The sequence below is a fragment of the Trachemys scripta genome, chromosome 19, assembly GCF_013100865.1.
Source record: "Trachemys scripta elegans isolate TJP31775 chromosome 19, CAS_Tse_1.0, whole genome shotgun sequence".
Lineage (NCBI taxonomy): Eukaryota > Metazoa > Chordata > Testudines > Emydidae > Trachemys > Trachemys scripta.
In genome coordinates, this window is record NC_048316.1 from 1,742,232 (window position 1) to 1,765,371 (window position 23,140).

Genomic DNA, 23,140 nt, shown 5'->3' on the forward strand with positions numbered 1-23,140 from the left:
CTGGGCCAGTTCAGCGAAGAGTGAAAGGGCAGTTTTGACTTGTTTGGAATTTCTGGACAACACCCAGGCAGACTCTTGCTAGGATCTGTGTAACCCTCATGTCATTGCTACGAGTTCTGCACTGAGGCCTCCTGAGCAGTTCCCAGAACTCGCCAGTCAGGGTTTCCTGGGTGCTTCAGTCCGTATTTGCAGGAGGGGAGCAATCACATAACCCCCGTTCTTCCTCCGTTGAGTGCTCCCAGCACTCTGGCAGTAGTGCCGAGCTATTCCCAAGGTGACAGGTTTTTCCTTTACGTGTGGCCAGTGTGGAATCTGTGTGGCCTGTGAAGCATTTTAAATAGGGGTCTGTGGCAAGCTCCCTATTCCCATTGGTGGCTTCCCTTCCTCCTCTCCCTGGCTCTCGGTGATCTCCTTACAGGGTGTGGAAATGTGTGTAAAAGGTTCTGATAAGGACCTGCCTACACTATGGACCTCAGGAGGTTTGGTAAATATGTCGTTGTCCTCTGACTTAGTTACAACATGATGCCAAAAAGTAGCATAGCTGGAACCTTAACCATGTCTTGTAGCCACGCTAACGTCTTGGAACTATCCAAGGTTCCAGTGATAACTTCTGCCATTGTCTCTGCAATCTCCTCAAGTTTCAGATTGAAGATACTTGAGCTAACAAAGGCATATTTTGTGTGAGCAATCCTAGTGGTAGACTAGCCCCAAGACAGAACGACTTCTATGTTCTTGTGCTAGTGTGATCCATGGGGAAGCTCTGTAACCAGTATTAAGTTTTTCTGGCTCACGTTTTCCTAGGAAAGGCTCCAACCTATCTTCAGAGGTACGGAAGAACTAGGATGTAGCATGACAGCAGCAGCATGCTGTAGGGTCATCCTGAGTCTATTCTTGTTAGCTAGGTTGCCAGTAATACTGACGCAATCTAAGACTATAGCTAGCAGATGACTAGATAAAAGCCTAGAAGACCGGGTGGTTTGCAGTCTTGTAACTACGTAGGTCCCAGGATATTAGAGACACAACGGCTAGACCTGGGACCTGAAGAAGAGCTCTGGGTAGCTCAAAAGCTTCTCTCTTTCGCCGACAAAAGTTGTCCAATAAAAGCTATTACTACACACACACACACACACACACACACACACACACACACACACGTCTCTAGAAGGCAGGGTGGCAGCTCTGCTGTGATGTCAGCATTATACTTCTGCATGATAACTAAGACTTAGTGCTGTGTCTATGAAGAAAGATGTGCTATGCAAGTCAGGCCCCTTTGGTTGTGTGTGCTTCCGTGTGTAGGCTGTGAAGTAACCGACTACGTGATTATACAACTGTAAGGAGAATGATACGGTTGTACAGATGGGCTTTGCAGTGAGAGTTACTCTGGCAGAACATGCTGGCCATGTGGCAAGAATAACCTGGCTGATGAAGTCAGCTTGGGACTTCGAGCTAGAGCAGAGTGGGAGGGGAGCAGTGCTTTACAAAACACTGAACTCTGAAGAAAGCCTTCTTTTGCTGTAAAAGTGATTGGAGTGCCTCTTTGTTGTCTTCTCCCTCTTGCCTGGTTCAGGTGTGGTGATCTCTCGGGTTTTGAATACCTGTTGCTTGCTTGCTTTTTTTTCCTGGTAGTAAGAATTTTCTCCTCATTGGTGGAGAAGGAAACGTTCCTTGTTTCTCTTTCTAAGCCTGCCTGACTTGCAGTAGGGACATAGTGGGGGGTGATACCTGTGCCTTACGAGTCTCTTTAGCTCTGACAAGTTTTGCTTGAAGTCTTTAAATGTAGTTTGGTGATACATAAAGAGCATCTAGCAATCCGTGTTTATGTAACCATTCGGGAAGTACGCATTCAGGCTAAGCCAAGTGTGTGAACATCAGACGCTTTCTGGGCTGTTAAAATGATCAGAACTCCACTTGGCTCTAGTTGCAGTTGTTTTCTCAGTGCAGTGAAGGTTTTAAATGCATAGTCACAAACGAAGACTGCAGTTAAATGTGGTGCTATGATTTTCTTTAAAATATACTCTGTTCCTTTGAAGAAAGCAGCCCTGCATTGTGGTATGCTCTTAGTGTTCAACTTGTGTATCTAATTAGAACTCTTGAGTGTTGACAGCATATGCAGTAAATATTTAGTTTTACATTTTAATAGTGATGAGAGGAGGATGGGCAGGAAAAAATTACTGCCATCTTATGCTGTGTGTTAATGACAGTGTGATTTCTCACCACCTCTAAGTTGCCCTGGCATCTGATCTGCTATCTGCATCAGCATGTTTGGTCTGCACTAGGTTTGGAGTACGTACCACGTCTCCTCTTTGTGTTGCACTCAGTGCTCTTGGATTCTAATACCTGTGTGTGTGCTAGGTTTTGGAACTCGAACCATCGCTGTATGTTGATTTAAATTTGCAGCAGGGTTGTTCTGATCCATTAGAAGAAATACTAATTCTACAGACTCGGCTGCAGCATCAGGCTTTAGTTAATCAGGATGGTGTCTGTAGTTTAACAGGATGAACCATTGGCTCTGGTTTGAGCTGAATATTCTCTTCCCAGGCAGTAGTAACCATGGTAACCCATTTTCATCTTCCCACATGGCAACTGCAGGAGGTTGTGATGGCTGCATGCACAAGCTTTTTATGTTTCTCTTAAACCGGTGTTTGCGTTGACATAGGCACAACACTCCCTTTGTCAGAATCTCTCGGCAGTGGCGCTACAGACCTGGCATGTTTGCACTCTGAGAAGTGACTTTTATAATTGACTCCAAGATTTCTATTAATCTGTGTGCTCTAGAATGTTCCAGTGTGCTCTGGTAAAGTCCTACAGGTCTCTTCCCAATATAGAAGAAGAGGGGAAAAACCCAGCAATTTTCAAACCCAAATGTCAGAATCTCCTGGTACCAGCCAACTGTTGAAGGCTCCTTCGCACTCAAAGCTTCTGGGGAAAACTGTTAAAATCAGCAGAGAGCTTGTATGGCTGATGGTTATGTCCTTCCTGCCTTGTCACTCGTAGCACCTGGCTGGCGGTAGATAGGCGCTCTTATCTGTTCTAACATTACCTTGGAAACTCTCCGCCTTCAGCTTGTGCTGCACGGTGCAGTGCCCCGGAACGCCCGCCGAAAGCTGAAACCCAAGACGTGCCCTGAAGGGGGCTGGCTGGGCGGGGAGGGGCTCAGCAGTGCAGAAGCTCCTGCATTCTGTCTAATACTACAGCTTGTTTACATGGAACACACGGTCCTGGGAACTGCGGACCCTTGCATGTACGTTGGGGATTCTGAATGGCCTGACATGAAGTGTTGCTGGCTCAGGCTAGACTTCTTAGCTTTCTGACCCTCCGTGTTGGTCTGACCCCGGCTGTTCATGGAATGAATGAAGGAGGGGGGGGGCAATCAGGGGAGTGAAGAGAGCACACTGTCTGTGAAGGCTCTGGCTGGCCGGCTGGGCACAGGTACAACCAGCGCTTGTCTGCAGCTTTCTTGAAAACTTGTTGCCTCTTGGCCTTCTCGTTGGAATGCTGGTGATCTCGGTACAGTTCACAATGGACAACAGCCCAGTTTGCAAACGACAGTCGATAACTGAGCTGAAATAGCAGCAGGGCTGTGTGGATTTGGGCGTGTGCTAGCAACCAGGCCCAATAGCGGTGACCACCCCTTCATCCCAGTTTAGGGTTAAGGAAAGGGAAAAGTTGCAATCCCCATTGGACTCCTCCTGTGGCTAGACATAGTAACTCCATTTGGAAGGGAGGGTCTTCCTGTTCTCACTTTCCTTTCGTCTTGTTCATTGCCATAGTTTGGTGTCTGACTAATCCACCCCCAGCCCTGTCTCTCGGAGCCACCCCCTCTTCCCAGAACCATGATTTAGTGTCAGTTGTTCTGTTGTTGCAGCCCCCACGCTTCTCTAGCAGGTGGATACTTATTCTAGTGAATTTTTTCAGAGATGTGCGTTGTACTTGTGTCAGGGTAAAACAAAAACAAAAAAATCCTGTAAAGTAAAACTTGCAATTAGGTACAATGACTTTAGACTGACAATTTAAAGCAGCAGTTTATCAGCAAAATGTGACTTTTTAAAAAAAATATTTTGCCCCCAGGTTTCATCATCATCTGACTTTAAACAGCAAAAATATTTAAATCCCCAGTTTTGCATGAGGAAACTAGTGGAACCATCAGTTCAGCCTAAGCTGTTGATAACAAATGAATAGATTAGATTTGACCTCATTTGATTGTAAAAGAAGCAAAGGACTAAACTAAAAACTGCATCAAAAGGTTGTCAAATCATTTCCATTTTTAAGCAAGTTTTTTTGCAAACAAATTGCTACTCAATCTTGTAATGTGAACAGTTGCGGAGAACAAACTCTGGTGTTGGATCTGAGCTTGGTGGGAGTTGATACTCAAACAGAACGTTGCAACAGGCCTGGAGGACATTGTTTAACTCTTGAGCAGAGCAGAAATTTCCTTTATTCTAATTGCAGCCCTTAAAGGTAGCAACTAGATGAAATAAATCTTGTTTGTATAATACCCTGTCTCCTGTTGCCTCTTGTAGCACTGAGGCTGAGCCTGCGTGAGGCTTGGGTGGCTAATCTGAGTGGACATTGTTAGCTGACGTCTTTCGTTAATGTCAAACCCTTCCAGACCTGTGCAAACCTACCAGTCCCTCCAATGAAAGAGATCAAGAGAAACTAATGGTGGCTTTTCCTCTCTAATTAAATGTTAACCTATGGATTTTTGTGTCTGGGATGCAGCATATTAGAGCATCTTATCATCCAATTCATGGCTTGTCCCCTTCCCTTGTGCCTGTAGTGGCACGCTGTGGGATTGTGGACCACCTGTATAGTCAGTTTCCCTGGCCTTGTGCTGCCTTCATATTGCAAGTCATTCAGAAGCCTCTCAGCATCTTTTATGTTGAGAGTGGTTTCTTGCCCCATTGCTCAATGAATTGCAAAGTAACATGTTCCCTGACGCAGGCTGGGCAGAGTGAAAAGCATTTGAAAAACCTACGCTTTATCTCACCACTGCTGCAGTTTGTCTGCGCTCCCCAGCCTGAGAGAAGTGTAAAAAATTAGTTGCTCGCTTTCACCTTCTGTTTTTCCTGTTCTGTCCCAATGCTGCCATATCGGAGGTGCAGACACTGAAAGAGAATGTTTACATCCAAACATCAAACTGTTTCTAGGGGAAATTTTTGAAACCTCTTTATAAATGCTAAACTTTTTATTAATGTAGCCTACATTTAGGGCCTAAGCTACCAGGTCCTGAATGTTTTTTCATATACTGCTCACCAGGACCCTAACTAGTATACGTCTTAAAAGTAGCTGAAGAGCCTCATGTGAGAGAGCTTCTAGGATGACAGGATATTACTGTTAAGGAACAGTTTGTGCACGTTAGTTCAATAGTCTTGAATGGTCTCCCCTTCCATTGTGTCAAAAGCTGTGTCTACACCGCACTTTCTCTGAATATTTCCCACTAGTTCCACTGCCACTGGGCAGCCCTACGATAGGATCTCTAGCATAGACAAGGCACTACTGTTCCTATTGCTGTATTTAACCTTGTTAATAGTAAGGCTAGATGACGTGGTTAAGGGAAGAAAGTGCCAGCCACCAATGCCTCATGTTCACCAGCACTACCATTGGTGTGGCCACCTCGGTGTTAATGCCATGGTACTCCAGGAAAAGTTGTGTCAGGGCTATCTATACTGAGGCTAACAGTCCATAGTAATAACCCACAGCTCTGTAAATGAGCCACTGGCCTAGATGCGTGTTGACTTGCAGTATGTGGAACAGTCATGGAACCCTACCTTTATTGATTTTATTGATACTTAAGTGATTTCACCTTGCTGTGAATGTGATGTAAAATTTCAGGCTAAAGTTACAAGAGCAACTCTTCTCACTCGTCTTAATACACTTGGGCTATTTCACCTGATGCTTTGAAACAATGAAATGCTACCATAAGTATTGGTCAAATAAACCCTACAGTACTTGTTTCCTTGACAGTTGGAGTGATTTGTGCCTCAGTATCCCTGAAGTCGGCACCTGCAGTTTTTGAAGAATAGACTGGGCAGCAAGAAGGTCCAGGGTGGTTTTGGTGCTAGCTTGGAACTCAGGAGACTCCATTTAAGTCTCTCTCCCCCCCCCCCCCCCCCCCACCACCACCACAGGCTTCCTGTGTGATCTTGGTCAAGTCACTTAGCCTCTCTGTGCCTCAGTTCCCCATCTGTACAATGGGGATAATGTCACTTCCAGGCCTCTCAGAGATGGGGGATAAATGCTTTAAAAATTGAGGCATTCAGAAATGATAATGGAGGCCACACACCTAAGATAGGAGCCTTACCTTTTATGCAGTAAAGGTTTCTTCCTGCTTGCTGTCCCAGAGATTTGCATCCAAAAGCAGAGTTTGTGTAACACATTTGGTTAGATCTGTAGTCTACCCTTGTTTCCAGTGGCTTCATTCATGCAAGAGCATCACGATGAACAATTTTGCTTTGACATTTGCCTAGAGAATCCATAGCGGTAGCCTTGAAAGCCCCATCTATCTCCTTGATTTACTTAAACCCCTTGTTTTAGAAGTAGACCTGGCTATGCGATCTCAAAGTCCTGTCTCTCCGTGGAAGAGAGACCGGTCACCGAAAAGCACAGGTGGGTTGAAGATTCCTTCACACAGCAGCAGAGTCTCGGGCATTAACCCACCTGCGAAGCTGCTGCTGCTGTTGAAGGAGCACTGAGACCACCCACAGAAGGCAGGTGTAAAAACAGGTCTGGCAATGACAAGACACCATTGAGTCTCGGTGAGTAGCGTGGTCACCACCTCAGCAGCACCTGCAGGGAAAAGCAACAGTCAGCCAGGCTCTGCCCAAGAACAGCAGCAGCTTAATGGCAAGAGTGTCACTGACTTGAGCAGCAGCAGGTCGCCGTGGCAGAGTGTACAAGGGGCAGCAGAGGTTTGAATGCCGGCTGTTGGCACAAAGAAAATTCTGGCTAAGGGGAGCTGCTGCAGCATGCTGTACTGAGCACATGGCTCTTGTCGGCGACAATTATAATGGTGATAAACCACGTAGTGGAAGAGAGGGTTGGGAGATGTCTTGGAGACTTGGCACGGTAAGTGTTACAGCTCAGCCGTCGGAACATCTGACCTACATGCGTACCTGCCTCCAGCTTCCGAAAGAACTTAAGTGTCTCGATTATCCCTGTAGGCATTTAATTTACATGGGGCTTGGAGGTCAGCATGGCTGCTCTTGGCGATGGCAATTCATGCCCATTCCTTTGCAGAAAATATTCATTTGAACCTATAGATGTGCCTCTCCCTAACAATCTCCTCGTCTACAAATTGTCAGCTAATAAATACCACGCAAAGTAAGAAAACCTGCTCCCCCAGTTCTCCCCTCCCTCTCACCTGCAGCACTAACAATGCCAGGATTTTCCATTTTCCTAGTCAGTTCGGGCACATGCCTTTCTATTTAGCACAGCCAGCTTTGCAACAGTAATATTAAATATCAAAATATTAAATGTATATGGATGTGATTGGGGGAGAATTGCACTGGAAGAGAAGCGCAGCTCTTGAGACTTAAAATACTCCTTGGGAATTACGGTTCTTCTGGTAATTTTTATTAAAGAATGTGGAAAAAATTGTAATGAACTTGTTTTGCATAATTTAGTGCACATTGTTCACAGAGGCCTGTAAAGAGTCAGCTCGTGTGGTTGCCATGGTAACCATCTTGTCAGGATGGTTTTAGTTGGGTGTAACAGTGACTCTTATTCCCAAAAGCGTGTTGTCAGATCCACTCTCAGTCAAAGTGCAGCAGAAATGTTTTCCATATTATTTGCCTGTAGTTGAAAAATGATGCAGAATCATAGCTAAATGCAACATTTCTATTAGTGACAGGAAGTTCATATGCAGTCCTGGCAGGACCTGGCCTAATGAATGTGATTTGGCAGTTTCTGTTCAAGCTCGGTGGGTTCTTGTACCCGTATTTTGCTCTTGTGTGGGTAGCCTGCTTTCGTGGCAGATCTGCTCAGTGGGTGAAACCAGGCTCTGGGATTTGCAGGGGAAGGTTCCTAGTGCCCAGGAAGGTTTGGAGGAAGCCAAGCCGATGTTTGAGAGAGGCTTGTAAGGTGAGCCTGGGAAGTGTGGGTACCCTCTGCCTTACTGGGGATGCTTGTTGAAGCTCCCACTTTTTTTTAGGGAGATGTCTTGCAGGGGACTAGAGATGCAGTTACCTAGTGCTGACTTGGACTAGTCTCCAGGCTACAGGGACAGGCTTATTTGTTGCAGGCATTAAAAGAATACTCAGCAGCAACTGTTATGGTGAAAGTCANGGCTTATTTGTTGCAGGCATTAAAAGAATACTCAGCAGCAACTGTTATGGTGAAAGTCAATGTTTGTAGGGAGAGTAAGGGGAGGGTGTGCCTGGAAGTCTGATTGTCTGTGCTTAGAGCACCCACCCAGACACTGCTTCACTGCCAGGTCCTATTGCATGTTCTTTTGTGTCTGACTCCGGAGCTCCCTCCTAATGTCCCCCATCACCTTCAGATGCCTAAAATTCATTGGTTTATAACAGTGAGCCGTGTGTGGCAGGGGGGCTAGCTGCACTGCTACGGATGTGCTTCCCAAAATCCCAGCACCCATCCGGATGCTGGAAGATTGGAGTTTGCCCCTTCAAATTTCAGACCGATGAGACCCCTTCTCTAGTACAGAAATGACTGACACTTGAGCTTGTGTTGGCTGAGATCCCCACCTGGGAATCTGCATCTACAATTCAGTGCTTGCTCCGCTGTGAAGAAGAGATGACGTAGGGTCCCATGCTGCATGAGGAGGCCACAATGCTACAGATTCTAGATGTAGTTTGCCTGGCACGCCACAAACTCTCCTGTTCTATAACATGCAGAACTTGCTGCTGGGATTATTGGAAGGAGATGGCCCAGCCAGCTTCAGCAGGGCTAGTGTAGATGGGCTTCACCTGTCTCCGACTTAAAGATCTGTCAGCCCAGGATCAGTCACCATCCCTGGCTGGCTTGTTAATGGCTGTGTTGACAGCAGACCAGTGCATGTGATTGAATGCCCAGACCAGAGGTGAATTACCTCCATTTATCTAACAGCTCTGTCTTCGCTGAACAGTTTGAGTGCGCCATAGATGCTAGTCTCTGAGCTTGATGTCAGTGACTCCGAGGACGGTTTGGCTTGTGGAAATATTTAGACATAAAATAATCCCGTCAGAAGGAATTCCATGTTTTGTGATATAGAGTTTTTCGGCAAGATATTTGGAGTTTTTAAATTCAATGTCAGAGATAATTTGGCTCTGAAAACATGGCTTGTTTTTTGAAGAACAACACGAGCTTGTCTGGTCTGCTTTCACATCTGCTCTATGTAGCCTTCCACCAGCTAACCTTGTACCTGTATGTATTGTGTTTAGAAGCTTCCCCAAAGGTAGGATTCACTAAACCACGAGTTTTTAGAAATTGTGCAAAATAAACATTAAACACATGAATTCCCAACCCCTGCTCTAAACACTCACCATGATCTTTCACCTCCGTGGTGGTTTCACGTACAGTGCACATGCTAAGCTTTATAAACCTTCAGCAGAAGCTAATGAGCCCGGCAGCACTCGATGATAAAAGCCATCTCTTGTGCGTTATACTGGATGCTTGTTTCAGCTAATTATTTCTAGCAATCATTAGCAATTAAATCTGCTTTTAAAAAGGTCACCGTGCTAGCAGGTCAAGGTGCCACTTAGCAGTAACATTGCAGTCAGAGGGCCTGTGTCATTCAAACAACCTGCTACACTTATACATTTAAGGACCAAGCACTAACTGTCTGTAGGGCTGCTACGGAAGGTTCAAGCATTGCTGGCGGGGTAGCCTCCTGTCTATCTCTTGCCGAATGCAGCGGTTGGCGCACGCATTTCTGACAGTCCTGGAATTCCCCAGTCTGACCCGATGTGGCGTAGTAGACTGACTGGGGGTCAGAACACAGCGTGGGCTAATGTTGTACTGGGGCCTGTTGATCCTCAGTCTCTTAGGCCATGACAGTCACTTACTAGTATGCAGCTCCAACATGATAGGCGCCAAAGATGTCTGCTGTAGCAAATGTTCCATGCTTACAAGCCACAAGCAAAACCATGGTGGTTCTTTGCCCTTGTTCAGCTCTTTCTCTGATGCTGGCACGGGTCATCTAGAGAAGTCTCCTCAAGCCCATTCCCTGGTCATGGGGGGGCCCCTGACCTCAGTGAGGCTGTCCCTATGTATTCCTATAGAATGAGCATGGGGAAGGGAAGGCATGAAGCTATGTGGGGAATACCAAATAATCAATTGGAGAAAGGCCCTAGGAGGCTTACTGGTTTATACAGCTCTTTGCAATTCTCCAGTCTCTTTGGTGCATCTCCAAGAAATTAGCTGCTATCTCAGGGCTTCTTGCTTTTGTTACCGATCCTCAGCAGTGTAACTTTCCTTGTACAGAATTTATGCTCCTAAAGTGCTACACGGGTTTTACTGTCACGTGTTTCCAATGTATCTGTATTTTATTAACACTGTTTTTGCTTTTTTTTTTTTTTTTAAGGTGCTAAGAGGGTGACTAATAGGGCGACTCTGTGGTATGTGCCTCTTTCTCTAAAGAACGTGGACAAAGTCCTTGAAGTTCCTCCTATTCAGGTAACGACATATGTTAGCTCAGAATCCTCACATTCAGAAGAACTTTGTGTATGCGTTTGCAGAGATTTGGAGTAGGGTGTATTTTATTCCAGTGCCTTAATGTTCATTTTTTTTTTTTTTTTTTAAATGAAAAGTTGACATGTCTACCTCCAGGCCAGTCAGAGCAGGTGCAGCATCAGAGTAACACTAGCTTTGCCATTAAGATGTCCCATTTCAGGGGTGTGGGCAGTTTTGTGTGTTTTCCCTCCCCTCCTTGAGGAAAAGATGCTCTGACTAATGTAAATATCCTCACCACTTTTTTGACTGTACTGAAGCAGGTGGCCGTGATCTCAGGAAATACTGCACCACAGAAAATGAACCTCCTTATTCCATAGCTCAGTGGGATGTAACCAGTTAATGCAAGAGAGCAAGGCAAAAATTAAGCTATTGAAGTCTCTCCCTTCTCCTTTAAGTGGGAGAACTGACAGACTTGGCTTTGGGGAAGGAGAGGATATTGCTTTTCAGGACTCAAGCTGGCTGCTTCCAGAAGGATCTGTAGATGCTTAGAGGCCACAAACTGTACTTTTGAGCTCTATTTTCACTAGATACAGCAACCAAGATGCATAGACATGGAAATGGTTCAGTACCTGTGTACAACCCACAAAAAGGCTGGTACTAAATTTACAGGATAAAATAGCTGTGCTTTGAAGAGCAACAAAATGACTATAGAAGAACTCTTTGGCTTTCAAGTAATTAAAGTGCAGGAATGAAAGAGCGGAGTCTGTATTTTGGTGTCACAGTGACAAATCCTTAGGGATAAGGATGTAAAAATAAATGACAGACTCACCATAAACTCTCCTTCTAAATAAACGTATGTTCAGGGAAATGCTTTGTGTGTGCCAGAAAATCTCTCTAGCTGGTTTAGACTAATCACCTGCTAAGTGTACATGTGTAACGGGGTTCACTCACCACAGTGGTGCCTCCTCCTGGCTATCTTGGGAATTAGCTCTGCGTCCTCTTCAGGTGGCGTCTTGCTGTCATCACTCCTGCTCTAGAACCCATGTCTCTCCAAGGACTGCAGCGTCCTCTTCAGCGACACAGCCCTCTGTCTGTGCCACACACTGTGCTCCCCCCTTTCCGGTGGACCTGCAGTCTGCTGTTCAGCCACTTCCCTTAGTGGCTACTGCAGCAAATTGTCTGGCCACTTCCTCGTGGCCCCAGCATTCTCTTTGCCCTTGCCTCAAGGCCTCAGCCTGCAAACTCCAGCAACTGGCCAGGAGCTGTCTCTCACTCCCCCTGTCCCTGCTCATAGTACTGCTCTGTCCAGGTTGCTGGCAGTTCTCTCAGCCCTCCAGAGACACAGTCCTTCCTTCCTGGGCTCCCAGCAGAGAACTGAACTCCTCTGCCCTGCAGCTCCCTCTTTATATGGGCCTGCTTGGTCCTGATTGGCTGCTTGCTTCAGCCCTTCTCTGATTGGCTGCCTCCTGCGAAGCCTCCCTAGGGCTCTATTAACTCCTTAGAGCTCAGTGTGGGGCAGGCACCCCATCACAACATAAAATACTTTGTCAAGTTACAATTAGCTTTTCACCCCATCCATGTGTCCTGTAATTCTCCTCCTACAATCAGAGTTCTAACATGTATGCAGTCCTCTAAAATATTTTTTTGGTTGGCCCCTTCTAGTGTAATAAATAAATAAATAACCCCCATCAGATATATCACTGAGTGACCAAAATGTCAGGTTTTAAATACCTGGGTTCTCCGGAGCTACAGGTTTTCAGGAACGTTTTCCACCGCTCCCCAGCTCTTCTGTGCCAAAGCGTTGACTTGGTTTGCTCAGTATTGTGACTTGAGGCCTCATCCAATTTGGCCTGTTTGAGTCAGTGAGTTTCTTTGACTTCAGTGGGAATTGGATCAGGCTCTTGGTGAGGAATTTAGGTAGGTTCTTAAAGGTTAAGAATAGCAAGAAGAAAATTGGAAGGTGAGACTAAAGAAAAGATATGTGGAAAACAGGTGTAACTGTCTAGTGAAATTGCAGGATACTTCAAAGGTGAGATTTATGGGCCAATAATGGCCGAAGTCTTTATATTCACTGGTGAATACCACACGTAGTGAACCACTTACTTTTACGTGTGAAGTGACCTTTCCTTTGTGGTGGTGGTTCTTACATTTTGCTTTCTGATAGCACGAGGCGTCTCTCCTTCCAGTCTCTAATGAATAATGCACACCTGTGTTGTCATAACTAATGATTGGTGCATAATTTTACTTTCAAATGATCTTCCATGTTTTGGCATGTCAGGCGCCTTGACATAAACTCATTGGTTGCCTAACAGACTCTTACGAGAACTGTGAACACCAACACAGCTCAGCCATTGGCTCTGCCAACATAGTCATTGGAGTTGCTCTATTTCTGAGTGCATCGGATTTGCATTGCCAAGAGAGGTGACCGTTAATCCTGTTAATGAGCTGCTCCGTCTGGTCTGCTCCGTCTGGTCTGCTCCACCTTGTTAGAGGAAAATTCCTGGGACAGAATGAATTGAGAGTTTAAAGCAGGATATTTTTGTTCTTTACTCAGCAATTGTTTGCTTCAGACTTCGGGTAGCATATTCTTTCTCTCTCTCCCCCTTTACTCAGATGTCTCCTTCCAGGAACTCCTGAGTCCTTGAGAATTCCCCTGCCAATATGTTGGTGAAAAAAATATTTCATCTGGCAGGAAAGAGGATTCATATTCCTTTTAACTGGAAAAGATTTGTTGAGCACGGAGCTGTGATCCCAGCTACATCTCTCACACCTAACGCATCTCTTCCTTTCTGCCTCCAAATTGGAATAAGTTCATTTATCTGATATTTTACTTTTCTTCCAGAGTACTAAGGACTTGAGTCAGTTTCCTCTCCTCTAAACCTGTCTGAAAGGACTTAAAATCCCACTCCTCCTGTGATCTTTTATGCAGTTTGTCAAGTTCAGTCTTTGGTCATTTTAGAAGGTTTCAAAACCAATTGTAACTTGTCATGAAGAGCATTTGCTTGTGCAGAATCTTAAGTGTACAAAGAAAATCCATGGAAAGGGTCCACTCAGAGTTTGGAATCTTAAATTGGGTCATGAAACTCATCTTTGAGTGGAAGAATGATCAGAGCCCAAAAAACAATTTGAAACAAGAGGTTGATGCCTCATTTAGATGATAAATGAGGTTTCATCGTTACACCATCCAAACTTAATTGAGTTCTTTACAGATATGCCTCTGGGGTCTGAATGAGTTGGCGGCTGTGTCTTGGTTTTAATTGAGTTAATATAATGTACTAAAGTCTCCAGTAAAAGCCATTGTTGTGGCTGATATTGGCCTGATAATGGATGTGCTACTGCCAGCAAAATGTCAATTAGGGCATTAGGTTTCCTTTCACGTGTTCCCCTCACACGAATGAATGTGCTCTCCAAATCAAAATGGCAGGGGACGATCTGTCTACCTAGTACTTAAACTCTCCTTACTGTGAGAAGCTGCTGTTGTCTAAGCTGCTTTCTCTTCAGGACTGGTACTCATGTAATTTTGCTCAATTTATTTATTGTTTGGTTCTTTTGGGTGGGCGAGAGAGGCAAGGAGACCAAGTGTGGAAAATTTCAACCTAAAAGGTGACTGCTTCAGGAAGTTGTGTGTGGAAAGTGGCTTGTAAGAGAGTACCCTGAAGTGTGGCAGTTGTTGTTTAGATACCCACTCTAACATGGCTTGGGCTGGGACTTGACTCCTTCAGGAGTGGTCAGCACCATGTGTAACTCCACCATGTTCTCCTTTCTGAGTTCTAGTCTTATGATGTGGTTAATGCTCATTGACTCACCAAAGATACCAGGCTTCTCCATAGCCATTGCTAACATGTAATTTATGGAGAAAGTTACACTTAGCTCTATTCTGAGCATGTCTCTAAAAATGTCATGCTAAATTCACTAGCCATAGGGCAAAGTCCTCTCTAGTAACTTTCTAGTGCTGGTATGCACTATAGCCAGCAAACCGATCTGGAATGCAGTGGCCACCAACACTTCTTCACTAACCTACTCGGTTAGACAGTATGTAAACTTCCATTAGAAAGTTTCTAATCTTGTTGTTGTGATACTCTAGTTCCACCCACCACTAAATGGCTGAGGCTGGGCACCAGTTTCCTGCTGGCTTCAAAATGGGAAGCACTTCTCTGTCTGAACACTGTTTTTAAATATTAAACACTTCTTAGTGTTAACTCACTATTGATGCATCATAAGACCTGCAGGGGCTTTCTTCCATGCTGGGAATGGCAAATGTCGCTCTTCTTCAAGATGACCGCCACCATTAGGGAGCTGAGAGAAGTTTGCAAAGCTAGTTCGGTTAGAACACTGTGCTAAACGGTTGTACCTCTCTTTGGAGTCCTCACAGGTTTCTCTAGCACCCCCAAGCAGAGAACACCTAATAAGATGATTCTGCTGCCCTCCAGTAAACAAGCACTGACTTTGTTTGATAGGGCACTGTCATGAGGAAATACGATTTCTCTGAAAGGAAGTTCATGCACTGATTAAAAGTGGCTTTGTGCTTTATTGGGGGAAGCAGAACCGTAGAAAGAAAACTAGTTAGACAGCACTAGGACAACAGACCTAATATATTCATATGTATCCTCTAATCTTCCTACAACCCCCCTCCAATCTTCAGGCAAACAATAATTTTGCCTGTGTGGCTTTTAAAAGCTTTGTTTAGCTTTTCCCTGGGGAGAGAATTCAATAACTCCTGAACAACATTTATTAAAATGTTAAAGGGGAAGAAAACTCTTTGACTTTGCGTTTGGGTTCTAAGGCTAACCCCAAGTTATAATGAGAGGCATTGGAATGAAGCTAATTACAACAGAGTTAGTATAGTTACTGTAATAGCTTCTTATGGGGAAGGGGCTTCTCCCTGGACTAATGTTTTGCTGGAGGTAATAACCAGAAATTATAAGATTTAACTGATATTTCTGCATTGTTGGGAAGAATAATATGCAGTGAGGGCATTGTTCTTTAAAAACACACACTTGCACTACTACTTCTTCTTCTGGGGACCTGTTCTTAGTAACTGAAATGGACAAAGAATCCTAGTTGCTGAAGCTGTGAGTGGGCAGAGCTAGACTTGTTAACCTTGGAAATGCCTGAAAACGTAAGATTCTGACCAAGTGCCAGAAGGTCCAGACATATAATGCAGAGACATTTCCGCTTGCCCCACTGCACTTAGTAGACCACCTAGTTGTTCTGTACAACATGTTGAGGAGCACAGCAGCTGTGCGGCAGTGTATGCCCCACCTGGCATTGAGAGCCATACCGAAAGCAGGGAAGCACTTGTCCCCTTGTGTGGTTGGCTGTGAAAGGAAGCCATTTTAGTTTAATAGTACTTTGCCCCCATGGAGCACTGGGACAGGCAACTGGGACAGGCAACTCTGTACTTGACAGGTCTATAATTAAAACTTATTCTCTTTCAACTTTGAGATGAAATGTCAGCAGCAAAATACTTCAGAATTTCATCATAACAGTGAATGATTCCTGAAAGGTATACTTGTCTCTCTGTTGTAGCTATGTGTTGAACAAAATGTGTTAGAACTAGGGGTGTCGTGCGATTAATCAGTAATAGAATACCATTTATTTAAACATTCTTGGATATTTTCCACATTTTCAAATATGTTGATTTCAGTTTCAACACGGAATATGAAGTGTACAGTGCTCACTTTATATTTGTTATAAATATTTGCACTGTAAAAAGAAAAGAAAAGATATTTTTCAATTCACCTAATACAAATACTGTAGTGCAATCTCTTTATCATGAAAGTTGAACTTAAAAATGTAGAATTATGCACAAAAAATGTTTTATTTTTGAATGCAATGTCAACTTTAGAGCTTACAAGTCCACTCAGTCCTACTTCTTGTTCAGCCAATCGCTCAGACAAATAAGTTTGTTTACATGTGCAGGAGACATTGCTGCCCGCTTCTTCTTTACAATGTCAGCTGAAAGTGAAAACAGACGTTCACATGGCACTGTTGTAGCCAATGCTGCAAGGTATTTACGTGCCAGATGCGCTAAAGGTTCATATGTCCCTTCATGCTTCAACCACCATTCCAGAGGACATGCATCCATGCTGATGGTGGGTTCTGCTCAATAACGATCCGAAGCATTGCAGACCGACGCATGTTCATTTTCATCATCTGAGTCAGATGCCACCAGCAGAAGGTTGATTTTTCTTTTTTGGTGGTTCGGATTCTGTAGTTTCTGCATCAGAGTGTTGCTCTTTTAAGACTTCTGAAAGCACGCTCCACACCTCGTCCCTCTCAGATTTTGGAAGGCACTTAGGGTTCTTAAACCTTGGGCCGAGTGCTGTAGCTATCTTTAGAAATTTCACATTGGTACCTTCTTTGCATTTTGTCAAATCTGCAGTGAAAGTGTTCTTAAAAGGAACAACATGCTGGGTCATCATCCGAGACTGCTATAACATGAAATATATGGCAGAATGTGGATAAAACCCAGAGCAGGAGACATACAATTCTCCCCCAAGGAGTTCAGTCACAAATATAATTAACGTATTATTTTTTTAACGAGCATCATCAGCATGGAAGTATGCCCTCCAAAATTGTGGTCAAAGCATGAAGGGGCATACAAATGTTTAGCATATTTGTCATGTAAATACCTTGCAATTCTGGCTACAAAAGTGTCATGTACCTATTCTCACTTTCAGGTGACCATTATCTCCCATAAATGTAAACAAACTTGTTTATCTTACTGATTGGCTGAACAAGAAGTAGGACTGAGTGGACTTGTAGCTCTAAAGTTTTATATTGTTTTGTTTTTGAGTGCAGTTTTGTAACAAAATCTACATTTGTAAGGTGCACTTTCATGATAGAGATTGCACTACGGTACTTGTATGAGGTGAATTGAAAAATACTATTTTATTTTTACAGTGCAAATATTTGTAATATAAAGTCGAGCACTGTACACTTTGTATTCTTTGTAATTGAAATATATTAAAATATAGAAAAACATGTAACATATTTAATAAATTTCAATTGGTATTCTAGTGTTTAACACTGCGACTAATTGCAATTAATTTCTGAGTTAATCGCTTGCTTTAACTGCAATTAATCGACAGCCCTAGTTAGAACATGTACAAGATGTGTAAGATGTGCTCAAGTTATTCCAGTCCAATGGAGGGGTCAGTGATTCAGTCAAAGATGGTGTGTTGTTACAATAATGAAACAGTTGCATTGCTTTGTGGACACTAGGATAACATAACTTATAAAAATGAACGGTTGTGGTCTGTCTGCAGGTGCACCAACTATGCCTTCCTTTTTACTTGCCTTGGTCCTCTTTAGAAAAAGTAGCAAAGTTTTATGTCACCTAAATGAAGCAAGGAAATCAATCAGTCTGAAAACCAACAAGGTCTATGTACATCCAGGAGTGAATGGATGTGGTGAACAAGATGTGCATGGCCTCAGTTAGGGGCTGAGAACTAAAGTGACAGGCTGCATTGAAGGCTGTTGAATCTTTCCACCTGTTACACCTCCAAGGGCAAGAAGGCCTGGCAGCAAGTGACTGATAAACACTAGAGATTCTGGCATAGAAGAGGAAGTGAGTGGCTGTGCAAATCACCCATTTCCCCCCTCACAAGCCAGTCTGGTGCTCTGCATCTTTGCCCCTGCACTAATAGTCACTGGGCAGATCTGGTTTTATGTGATAACTAGGGCAGCCATGGAAAATCTCAGCATCTGGCAGAGTAATGAGGGCAGTACCTGTTCAGCTGTGGGTCCCCAGTCACACATCCTTGGCCTTTCCTGTGGCGCGTAACTTGTCTTTTAGCCAAGCAATACACTGTGTGACCTGTGTGTTTTTTCCCTTCAGTACGCGTGGAAAGAGCTGGAGGAGGAAGGAAAGAAACGCTATGAAGAGCAAAAACTGGAACGACTGGTAACTAAACAGAGAAATGGAGACCTCATCTTCCCTGTTTTCAACCCAGGTAATGCAGGCAGCCAGAGTGGTGATTTCTTAAGAAATCAGCTTGCAAAATTCTTCACTCTCTCCTTATCTCAGGCTTCCAAACTAGTAGGATAAGACTGAATATTAACTTGGTAGAGTAAGGTCTTCACTGCACCAAAACACGAGTTCTCCACCTTGTCCGTCCCGTGACTCCATGTTGTAACTGAAAAAGGTTTTGGGCCCCATTCCTGTTTGCTTAAAAGAAAAGAGGGTGACTGAAACCCTCAAAACTTGTTTGCAGACTCCAGGATGAGAGCCCAAGAGTCGGACTGAGGCCTCCATCTCTGTGGGGCGGTTAACTTAGGACTCTGGGGAAGAAACTGAAAAAACTGTTCTGTAAGTTCTTATAACATGCTGACTTTGGGCTGTGGTGGAGACCTGTACTTTACTAATAGGGAGCCAAGTTTCCTCTGAATTTTCAGCCTTGTTTTGTTACCCTCGTACTGCTTAGAACATGTTGACACACTACCTGGGTATATTACCAATAACTAATTCTTTATATAGCGCTTTTCATCCATTGATCTCTGTCTTTTACAAAGGAGGTAAGGATCAGATCTGCCATCTTACAGAAACTGAGGCACAGAAGTGAAGTGTCTTGCCCAAGGTCACCCAGCTGGCCAGTGGCAGAGCCAGGGATAGAGTCAAATTCTGTTGCTCTATCCACTAGACAACACTATCTGCCCTCTTCAGACTGTGAGGCATCCAGTTCGGAGGGTGTGGAACAAAGAGTTTTAAAGGCTAGCCGGATACCTCTTCATACACACAAGATTAATGGAATGCCTCAACCCACCTTTCTGTTTCCCCTCACTTCATCCTCTGGCTCTGGTAGAAGGGCTTGGGAGGAACTTCTTCCATGACTTACTGGTAGAGGAAAATGGTTCTTAGGGTTAATATTGGCATGTTGGTTCTTTGTAATTTTTTTTTTCCATGCAAGATCCTGCTCAAACTGCAGGTGGCACCTGTCTTCCCAGTCCATAAACCCAGGAGTTGTAGAACACTTTTCCTGGATGTACCACTGCTCCATATTCCTTCTCGTTACCTTGTGATTCCCCGCAGGTGATGTGTGCTCTAGGAATGCCTGCAAATAGACAGGTTCCTGTTCTAGCTACAGGAGAGGCAGCCCTGCAATTCATTCTCTTCCTGTTTCTGCAAGACTGGCATTGTAACAGCCTGTGTTCAGCTTCCACCCTGACGTGTTCATCACACCTCGTGGCTGCCCGCTCCACTCAGATGTACGTGTAGCTATGCCAGACACACTGGCCTCTTACAGCCCGGGCCCCAGACGTTCCCATCAGTACCTGACCGTCAGGATGACTAGTTCTATTCCTGCCATACCCTGACCTTTTAAGGATGGTTCCCTGCTCATCCCTGACCAACACCCCTGCTTTTTAAAGGTTGTTCAGACCAGGATGTGGTGATCTTTCCCTGGAGATTGTCAAGATAAGGTATTGCCAACCTCAAGAGATCAAAGCTCATGACTCAGGCTATCAATCATGATTGACCCCAAAAAATCAGACTAAAAAACATGAGTATCTTTTAAATTGTCTTGACTTTTTAACTCCCCTCTATTCCTCTGTCAATGTGTGAGAGAATTTCAGGTTGAAAAGTCAACCTTTAATGTGCACAAAAATGCATACCTCTCCCTGGCTGCTCAGATAAAGACTTCACTTACCCCTTCCTGACCCCTGAGATAGGAGAAGCTGACATCCATCTGACATTCCTGTCTTCACCTCGCAGCAACATTTCTCTACCTCCTTCTGCCCAGGGTCGTCTTTACCTGTGTCCTTGCAACACCATTTCCCTGAGTCCCCCTCCTCCCCTGCCTCCTGCTGCCCCAGGGCCCTCTCTGATCTAGTGCCATGCATGCAGGGCAGATCTGTCCCCTCCCCAAGGCTCTCATACAGAGTTCTGCTTCTGTGCCCAACCCTGAAAATTGTGGGATCTGAGGATCTTCTTGCGTCATGGTGACTGTGCCTGCTGCAGGGGCCAAAATCCTGTGATTTGCAATCTGTTCCTGAGAGTTGGAAACACTGCCTCTTCCCCTGGCTGTTCGGAGGGGAGTCTCCTTCCCACCACTACCCCCAAGATGTGGGAGCTGCCATCCCATCTCTGTTCTCTGCACCCCCCTCAGCTTCCACCACTGCCCACCATGTCCTCTGCTCCCTCTTTCATCTTTCAGTATCACTGTTGCTCCTCCGTCTGTCCTGTCCCGCTGCCTGACCTGTACAGTGGCAGCCATTTTGCCTGTGGCCAAGGCTTCCATGTCATTGAAAACAGTCGGAGGTGGCAGCCAGCCATCTTGCTGGCTTCAGCCCCAGACATGTTAATGGGAGATGGTGGCCGTTTTGAATATTGGTGAGTTGGAAAATTCGTGAGTTGGGCCTGTCATCATGTTTTTTTATAAGACAGGTGGTAAAAAACACCCCAAAATTGCTAGTCATAAAATCGTGAGAATTGCAATACCTAGAGCTTGGTTTCCGTAGAAAAACGTTCATTTTTGTCATCTGAATCTGTGTGTTGGGCGTTATGTTAGCATGGTTGAATGACCTCACTGACTTACGCATCTTACTCATCTGTTGCTGGAGAATCCGGTTTCCCTCTGCGTGCACTTGCTGAAGAAACCCATCTTATACCACTTAACATAACTCCTGGACTCGGCTAGCCAGTGTTGGAGATCCTTTCAGTGTGTAGCTATGAGATTGAATGCTCTTGGCTGGAGTTGTCAAGGTGTGTCTGGAGATCATCAAAGAGCATCTGGAATTCTCCTGGCATTCCATGAGGGACATTCTTATACTGGCTGCCCCTCCGTCTCAGAAATTCTGACTCGCTAGCCGGCTTTGGGTTCCATGTCTGATTTCTCTCTGCCCAGGTGACGTCTCATGCAATTCTAAAAGGCTCCCCCCATGCTGTGTCCTTATTTGCGTGCTTTATAAGAGCTGCTTGTTTCCGCCTCACTCCTGCAAAGTGCCGCTTCCCAGGTGAGAGAGCTCACTTTAAGGAAGCCATTATCCTCCTGGAATTCTTGCCTCCATTATTGCCATCAGGAGAATTTTCTATCGACTTATGCCTTCTGTAATCAGAAACCCAGATCTCTCCATGCACTTGGATAGGAGTGTGTCTGCCCATCACTGTAAAAGGGCAGTGATTTCCAGTCTCCCAGACGACTAGTCTCCAGGTGGGAAAACTAATAATGGACTAAACTAGGTTATTTACCTGTAGCCTGAGGCCTCCTGAGTTTGCCCCTTCAGAGACCGCCCCTCCGTCTGCCTTGCTTGTCTTCAGGGAGCAGTTGGGTTTGACACTGGAAGTTCGGAGCACTGAGGAGCTGAGCTGCTGCGCTCGGCTATTTATAGCCCTCACGTGGCATAGCATGTGCAATCCAAGAGTGTGCATCTGTGGATTAGAAAAGACAATTCTGGCTTTGTTCAAGTGTCTCTGGCTGCAAGTCTGTACTCTAAAATAACGTTGTGGGATCTGAAATATAATTTGAGAAGCTGCTAGAGCACGTGACTAAGTGAACTTGTAAGTCCCTTTCTGAGGTGGCGTTATGGAAGAGATGACATGCAGACTATTTTTGCCATTTTGAATAGAGGCTCTTTCTCTACAGCTTGTTCATTTTAACTACCTTTAAAATTTGAGACCAGTACACGGTTTCAGGCATTTGGACAATCGTTGCCTAGCAACAAATCACAAGGGGCAACTGCGTTCCTTTGGTCTCGTTCCAGAGCCCGATAGGTTTTATAAACCGTTTCCCTTGCTACGCCACATGTCTATACCCAGGTGAAGATGAAATGGCTTGTTAATTTTTACAGCAGTGACAAACTTTCCTCATTAAAGATCAGGAAAACGTAACTTTTTAATAAGTGTGAATGTTAGCAACACATCTGGCTGCATGCACAGCTGCTCTGAAAGCCTGAATACTTACAATATCTGCCAGTGCTCGGAGGTGAAGGGGGAGCTGGCATGTCCAGGTTTTGTACTCCCCGTCCCCGCAACTACTGTCCCAAATGGCAGCAGTGGGAAATGCAAGTTGGGCAGCCATACATTTAGACACTGGTATCAACGCCTGTCTCAGTGTGTGTCTGAGGTGAGGACCTGGGTAGATCAGGGGATTCACAGTGATATAGGAGTTGTTCCTTGGCCTTTTGGCTCTGGGTCAAATCTGGCCCCCATTGGCAGTGATGGAAAGCCATTAACTATCGTTTGGCTTCCTGTGTGAAATTGGATAAGTGTCTACGTTAGACATCACGGTCACAATAGACACTGATGGAAATCCCCGAGTTGAAACAGATCTAGAACTGAATGGGCATGAAGACTGACTTGACTTGCTACTCATGGGCATTTCCTCCACATTGGGCTGGCATGGAGAAGTCTGCCCATCTGCTAGGCAGTAACTGTTCTGTGGATAGACTTCATTCTCAGGGGCTCCCAATAAAGTGTCTGTTACCAACACTGAATTCCTTTACTGTTGGAGCCCATGAAGATAGAATTCTGTAACTTCACAATGCATGCGGACTCTACAGACCTGCAGTTCTAGCACACATGGGGGGGGGG

At 44.8% G+C, this 23,140-nt stretch overlaps 1 protein-coding gene and 1 long non-coding RNA gene across 5 annotated transcripts in view; one reads left to right on the forward strand and one right to left on the reverse strand.

The window, feature by feature from the left end:
- ACOT7 (acyl-CoA thioesterase 7) overlaps window positions 1-23,140 on the forward strand; it is a 99,650-nt gene that overhangs the window by 24,977 nt on the left and 51,533 nt on the right. For all 3 annotated transcript variants that reach the window (XM_034753180.1, XM_034753177.1, XM_034753179.1), the window contains exons 4-5: window positions 10,520-10,611; window positions 18,452-18,566. In XM_034753180.1, the coding sequence (XP_034609071.1) occupies window positions 10,520-10,611; window positions 18,452-18,566 (207 nt within the window). The remainder of the gene's footprint in view (window positions 1-10,519; window positions 10,612-18,451; window positions 18,567-23,140) is intronic.
- LOC117867835 lies at window positions 1,099-22,571 on the reverse strand. Of its 2 annotated transcripts, XR_004643524.1 has the most exons (5): window positions 22,512-22,571; window positions 21,800-21,979; window positions 6,302-6,786; window positions 4,988-5,105; window positions 1,099-3,962 (listed from the first exon to the last, which is right to left on the reverse strand). It is a non-coding gene; the product is annotated as an uncharacterized LOC117867835 (long non-coding RNA). The 2 variants fall into 2 exon arrangements; XR_004643523.1 differs by lacking the exon at window positions 1,099-3,962 and having other exon boundaries at window positions 3,970-5,105.